Source organism: Arachis duranensis, chromosome 6 (assembly GCF_000817695.3).
Source record: "Arachis duranensis cultivar V14167 chromosome 6, aradu.V14167.gnm2.J7QH, whole genome shotgun sequence".
Classification (NCBI taxonomy): domain Eukaryota; kingdom Viridiplantae; phylum Streptophyta; class Magnoliopsida; order Fabales; family Fabaceae; genus Arachis; species Arachis duranensis.
Genome location: NC_029777.3, coordinates 104,956,796 through 104,964,269, shown reverse-complemented (window position 1 = coordinate 104,964,269; position 7,474 = coordinate 104,956,796). Strand labels below are relative to the sequence as shown.

General features: G+C 31.1%; 1 protein-coding gene across 2 annotated transcripts; it reads right to left on the bottom strand.

Moving 5' to 3' along the window:
* Positions 1–1,738: 1,738 nt before the first annotated feature.
* On the bottom strand, positions 1,739–6,303 carry LOC107495374 (thiamine-repressible mitochondrial transport protein THI74). Of its 2 annotated transcripts, XM_016116522.3 has the most exons (9): positions 5,861–6,303; positions 4,853–5,251; positions 4,247–4,461; positions 3,526–3,596; positions 3,334–3,435; positions 3,058–3,175; positions 2,833–2,968; positions 2,485–2,534; positions 1,739–2,135 (listed from the first exon to the last, which is right to left on the bottom strand). In XM_016116522.3, the coding sequence occupies exons 1-9, from the start codon at positions 5,939–5,941 to the stop codon at positions 2,048–2,050; spliced, it is 1,260 nt and encodes a 419-aa protein (XP_015972008.1). In that variant the 5' UTR covers positions 5,942–6,303; the 3' UTR covers positions 1,739–2,047. The 2 variants fall into 2 exon arrangements, with proteins under 2 accessions (XP_015972008.1, XP_015972009.1); XM_016116523.3 differs by lacking the exon at positions 1,739–2,135 and having other exon boundaries at positions 2,201–2,534; positions 5,861–6,299.
* Between the last annotated feature and the right edge of the window lie 1,171 nt (positions 6,304–7,474).

The window sequence follows — 7,474 nt, the reverse complement described above, 5'->3', positions numbered from 1 at the left end:
TATCACGGTAGTATAAGACAGTAGTATAAGAGCTCAAACTTAGGAATTTTCCGAGTTTGAAGTAACAAATTTGGAAAATAATTAGGGCATAACATCAGCCAATATGTTAATACATTTTTACTTGTACAACGATTATGTGTAAATTAATATATATATATATATATTACCAAAAATAAAAAAGACTCAAATCTACTACCTCTAGGTGAGTATGAGGAGACTATGTTTTTTGAACTATACCTTATTGGCACATTTAAATATATTTTGGTAACTATGTTTTGCAAGTGATATATCCTAATAACACACAAATACATAAATATATTGTATTTAAAAAAAATGTAAATAATGAATTTTTTGTTTTAAATAAAAAAGCCAAAGTTTGAAAGGATCTATTTTCAATTATATGAATATTTAGCCCTTTAGGTGCAAACGTTATCTCATCACAGAAGGAAAGTCAAATCCTCCTAAATTCCATGACTTAGCTTTTAAGAGAATGGCTGCTTAGGGTGGAAACAGGACATGCCGAGCTTTATTCTTGATAGGTCTAGTTAATTGGCCTTAATCTAGCACGTAGTTTATTATAAGTTTTTTATAAAGTATTAAGTTTGTTTTGTTATTTAACTTGGCCTAGTTTAAAATCTGTTAAAAGGTATGATATTTTTATGTTTGAACAGTCTCAGACAGGACTGACAGACTCATAAAACTAATTAGTAAATTTGAACTTGACCTATTAATATATTAAAACTTTTAAAAGAGTTTGAACATGTGCCTCTTTTATAACAGATCAGATCAGACTAGGCTAAATACAGGCCAAGCTATAGACCCTGACAGGCCGTCTGGCCTTTTTCCCTTTTTCCACCCCTATGGCTGCTTGGACAAGGCATGCATATTTAAAGCAAGAGAGTTAGGTTTCATCGTTTAATTGTTTGGAAAGAAAAAGTAGAGATTGTTGTGCCTTGCGCCTAATTTTTAAACCAAATTCCATTATTATCTTTGAAAAGAATATAACGTTCGAATTTCTAACATTGTAATTTTGCAATGCAAATATGTTCATCCTATAAACTAGGTTGTATTTATACGAACTAGTGTACTAGGCTTTGATAACACTAAAGTAGTACAATAATGTGAACCAACTAAGGTAGTATTTTATAGTGACTCAAGACAAGCATTACTTGGCAAAATAAAGGTGCTTAAAACATTGAAAAACAACAGCAATATTAGTAAGTTCCTTTAAATAAAATGATAAATCCTTTTATAGAAGACGAAAATCTAGCTTCTCAATAAGACGTATATATCACTATTTATTATGATCATTTTATGCAAGATTGTTTTATTAAATTTTATTGTAGCATAATTTACTCGTATCTTAGTTTGCATAACTCCATTTCGTGCATCCAATGGACATTGATTTAACCAAATCAAACAAGTTAGAACGCGATATATTAGTACTATCTTTAGTTCATATACACATTCATCATTAAATTTTATTTATTCCTAAATAAATATCAATCCTAAAAAGTTAGACAGCATTATGAAGGTAATTTCACGTAAAATTGATAATTAAAAATTTAATCAAATAAATTAAATCATTTAACGACTCTCAACAGTCAATTTTACGTAAAGTTGACTATACCTAAATTTTTACCCTAAACAAATAACTAAACAAATAAAAAAGTATAATGAAAAGAAAACTATGTATAGAAAAATCAATTAAAGTAACTTTGTACAATTAATATATTTATCTAAAATCAAACTTTTCTTTTTTTTATCATTTCCTAAATCCTAAATCCATGAGAGAAAAAAAAAGAAGTTAGTTCTATTTGGGATTGGGCGACTTGGTTTGAATGTCGGTTTGAATTCTTTCCAACTGGGTTAGTTGTTGCTTGTCCCACGTGCTTTAAAGGGATCTCTTGCAGTAGACACCTCTTACTTGCACCATCAAAAATCAACGGTCAAGATTTCAACTTGCACCGTACATTCTTTTTACCATGCTGCACCTCAGAATCCACCTAGACAAATCTAACAAAAACTATATATAGGTTCCATTATTTCAGAACCGCTCCTGTAATGCCACATTTTTCTTTTTGGGATGGTAATAAAGCCACGAATTTATTAAATTTCGTATGAGAACTGGCAACCTATATAGAAAGAAATTACATTGTAATTGCAAACCATAAATGAAAAATAAAAATAAAATAAATGATTACAACAAAACAAAGGAATCTCACTAATAAAACTAGAAGCAGCATATGCACATAACAAGAAAACAAAGAAACAGCATGGAAAGGGAAAGCACACCCTCTTTCATTTTGCCTTCCTTTGAAAATGACAAAAAGAATTTTCTCTTCCTTTTTTCTTTTTTATATATATATATATATATAACATGTATTCCACTCATTGTATAAGGCTCCATTAAAGGAGTGGAAGAATGAATCAGTGTTGGCAAAAGAACAAAAAATAATAATAAATATATACTATAGTCCCAACCTCTTGGTCATCCAATCTGAAAGATTAGCAAGCACAAACCCCACAAATACCTGCAACTCAATGCCAAAACAATTATGTTATTATATGAACACAAAATGTTTGAATACTTCAACATTTGGAACACTATGATCGAGAACTCATAGTCAAATTATTAAAATAGATCTAGATTTAGATGTAAACAATGAAACATTTATGCAGTATAAATAGTTATGAAAGGGCATATGGTAAGATTTTTTAACTTTATTTGCGCAAATAACTAAAATAACAGATAAGAGATACACATGGATTATCTAAAATAAGGCAAGAAAACAATCAAGTTAAAGTTGGCATCTTTAGTGATGAAAATACCTGAATTGAGCCAAGGATGTACAATGCTGAATAATGCCGACCATGGATCACCATGTCGGCCAACATGGCAAGAGGAATGGTGAGTGACATGCCCAAAGTCGCCACGAGGGGGGTAGTCCATACAACACAAAGTGCCCTAGGTAGATATCAAAAAAGTTCCACATGAGAATTAAGAAAACTTTGTGTTGCATAAATATGAAATTTTTATTTTCTTTTGGCAAGTACCAGAAATAGTCCGAGAGAACACTTCCGACGAATCCGTTAGCAAGAACAACTTCATCCACTTTTGCAGAGTGAGGAATTGAGAACTTAGGTTCAATTCCTAAGGCTGACAAAGGCCAAACTGTGAAAAAAAAGGACAAGTTAGAAAAAAGGTTGGCTATATTTGAGAACTAAGAAACAAGTTATAAATATACACATGAAAAATAAGGGCATGTTTGGTTTGGTGTTTAATTTATAGTGTTCCCTATTTCAGGATTTTGTGAATGAGAAAGAACTTACTAAGCCACCATAGTGCTACAAGTGTAAACAATCCAATGTATCCAAACAGCTTTTGCACATCAACCCTTTCCCCTTCTTCGCCGGAAACCTTCTTAAGAAGAACTGCAGCATTAACAGAAAATGAAATGTCATTACTGTCCAAATTATCTGTCAGAGAATCAGAGAAACACAAAAGCTAAGACATTTCCTAACCTGTGAATAGACCATATGACATAGCTGAAAGAAGGCCAAAAAGATCTCCCACAAGAGAGCGCTTTCCATTGCTGAACACAAATATCAACTGTCAACGCCCAAAAAATATAGTATTACAAATAGCAAGCAAATGATAATACATGAAAAACAACTGGGTTTCTTCATGATCAGAACCATGACTTAAGTAGTTTAGCTCAATCTTATAAAGCACCCTCATTTACCCTTTATACACATTAAGAGAGATAGATATATGAAAGAGTAAAACACCAAAATTACCCATAAAGATCATGTCACTGATAAAATTAACGATGGAAGAAAAAGGGTTGATGCTATCATCTCTTTAACACTCTAATCTTGAACAAAAAATTAAAAACATAAATCAAGTCAATAAGTGTTTTTTTAAATTCTTCAAATTTTTTGGTCCAAATTTAAACTGCCAGCAGAATGGCCATAAAGCAGAGATTAGGTAATCAAAGTAAACAAGGTCACAACTTTTTGCAATCCAGAGATAAATTAATTACACATTTTCAAATGACATTTTTGGCTTTCTTCCTTTACACATTTTTGGCTTGTTTGTCTTGGAGAACAAACAACACTAGATGGAAGGGAATATGATGATCCTAGCATGTTATACATTAATTTTAGTTGACATCTATTTAGTCAATTAAAATTGGATATGGTGAAGGTGATTTCATGATCAAAAGAGAAAGTAACGACTTACGAAGAACCTAATTCGGTATCATCTGCAGCCCATGTTTTCCCCATAGTTGTCATAGCAACCCCGGCCATACTGACTAAGACAGCAACTACTTTTGCTACATTTAAAGTGTCTTGGCCCAAAAGCACACCGATAAAAAGAGTGAAGAGTCCTGAGGTAGATGATAATACCGTTGTACTAGCAACACTTGTACGTGCAAGGGCAGCATTTGATAGATACTGAAAGCAAAGAAAAAGAAATTAATAAAACAAGATAGCAACACAACACTTCCTATACACCAAACCTAGACATGCAAAATTCAAGAAACAGATTTGTTTAAATATCTAGTAGCTGGTATATAGCATAGTTGAAACTATAATGAATGATTTATTCAGACTTAAGATGGAACAAGAGTGGCGGTTTGTTTTTAACCTACAAATCAGATACTTGTTTATGAAATGAAACTTCAACCACTATGATAAAAATTAATTATTAAATAGCAGCTCGAAACATTCAATTGTGCAAGAAGCCAGTAACTAGAACACTTGTGGTACTGATAGAAGGCATGTATCCATGAGCTTAACTTATATGACTTTTTATATGGTTTCAGCTCAATGTTACATTACTTACCTCTGTTATAAACCAGATAGGAGCAATGTAAAATCCATATATAGCAACTTCCTTTGCAGTGAGAGGTCTATCAACCTTTAGCACATTAGGATCATTATATCTTGCCACCAATGGCTTTGTTTCTGAGAGAGCTGAAAGGTCTAAGTCACTATCTTTTCGACCAACAGTCCCCAGTTCCAGTTCGAAGTTTTTCTGCACTCCATTGCCTTTGACAGGAGAGCTGTTGCCCGAATCCGAATCCATATCCATGGTTGCTTCATTTTTTCCACCTTTTGAGGAACGGCGTTTAAATAAGTTACATAACCAGTCCTTAATGAATGCGACCGGTAGGTACACTACCATAAGAGAAGCTCCGAGATACGTCACTGCAAATGGCTGCTTATAGTCTGTAAAAATATCCTGATAAGAAAGGTTCAATTCAGAGAAGCATTCATATACATAAAGCAGCCATACTCCATATTACTCTCTCCATTAAGAAGTTTGAATCTCAAACATCGTCCAACCGTGCTTAGATAAGTATTCAGATTCCAGATATTGCCAAATGTAAATCTCCTAAATGACATAGATAACACATAATAGTGGATCCCTTCAGCAGTTCAGCAACATATTATATCATAGATCTGAAGTTTTCCATAGATTAAAGCCAACACAACATCATGTTCTTAGAATAGCTATGCATACTAATCAATCTAGTCAATCATGTTATGATTTATATGCTGCATTTTCAAACATTACACCAATACAAAAGTTGATTCCTAAGATTTAGGAAGCTTCAAAATCAAGTCTGTTCAATCCAAAACCATAATCAGCATCCTAAGTTCTTACATTCTAGAACATAAACCCCCCAACAAAACCAATTCAATCCTATTTCAAATCCTTTTGCTAAGAAAACCAATTCCCAACCTATGCACATTAACCAAATGCATTTCACAACAAACTCAAGCAAAAATCCAAAAACTTGACATGGCTCAACAAGCTAGAAAAAGGGGTAAATATGTAAAATCATACCTGGGTAACTTCAGCGGAGGTGACCCATATAATAACAACCGTTGCTATAAGAAACAACCCAGCTTTGTATCTCCAACCCATTTACCAAGGAGAAACAAAAAAAAGGAAAATTGCAAAAAGATCCACACTTTTTCCTTTATGCTTGTTCCAGATCCCAGGAGGGAAAAATCACCCTTCAATAATAATACACCAAAATTGTTGAATCCCACCAAAATAATTAAATAAAAAATTTTGACCTTGGGAATGAAAAAAGGAGCCTTAATGTTGCGTAGAAATTTGAGAAAACAGAGCTACTAAATCGTTGTGAGAGGTTTTGCAAGGAAGATAGTAGTTTTTTTTTAGGGAGGAGATGGATTCTTACAAGAACGGCAAAGGCCTGAGAAAATGGGTGGAAAGAGAAACAGTGAGAGAAGATGTTAATAATAAAGCTTTTTTTTCTTTTTTTTTTCTGTAATTAGTTAATTGTCTCCAACCATGTCAACATCTTTCTTTACTTTTTGGACCATGATATGATCATTCGTTCATTTGGTGTGTTAAGCATTTTTCTGTCAATTTTTTTTTAAGGAAAAAATTTACCACACCAATCATGATACTTATCGTTTAATTTAATGATAGGCAACTATACAAATCATTTTTTTCCCTTTTTGTTAAAAAAATTTAAGTTGTAATGGTGAGATTAATATAAGGTAAATATTTTGTATATATTATAATTATTGGTTAATAATAAATTATTAAATAATTAATAAAACTGGTAATAAGTAAAATAATGTAAAATTTAAATTTTATTGACGAATTTAAAATTTTTTTAAAATTTAACTTTATCTTATTTATGAGTTTAAAATTTTTCGACTCGATTCATATTTTATTTATACGTAAAATTTTTCATCTAACTCTACTTATAAAAAATTAATTATTTTCAATCAACACAATATTTAATCATTCTATATTTTATAAACATATTAATAATATTAAACTACAAAATTAAGTCAACTTTAAAACTAAAAAAATAAACACATGTTAAAATTACAAACAACACCATCATCATTTCATATATATAATAATATTTAACAAGATACACTAATAAATCAAAAATACAAGTAGTCCAATAAAATTAACCCTAAATTCGAACCCTACTTAACCTGCAAGTCAACCCATTTTACTTCTAATCTTACCTGTAACAAATGGAATTGTTAATAGTTAATCAATATGTTGGGTCAGATAAAATACCTGCTCATATAGTTAGTATTACTCGCCCTAATGACTAATTAGTTTTTATCTATTATTAAATTAGAAGACATTATCAGATACTTAAAAAATGTATATCACTTGATTCATTTGTATTTTCTTTTTTATAATTTTTTAAAATGAAAAGAAAAACTAGACAAAATAATAATTTTTTTTTTAAATTAGGATGTCAGTGTCTTTAGTAAAAAAAAATAATGAATCATGTAGTGTCGACTTAAATACTGAGTTTAATGTATTCAATTGGTTTCATTTTCATCCCTCATCAACTGCTAAAGAATATTTACTCTAAAAAGCTCGTTAGTTATTGCATTTCCTTTTCTTTACTTATTTCCTGTCATGTTATAATAATGGAATTCCTCTTTTCAATTC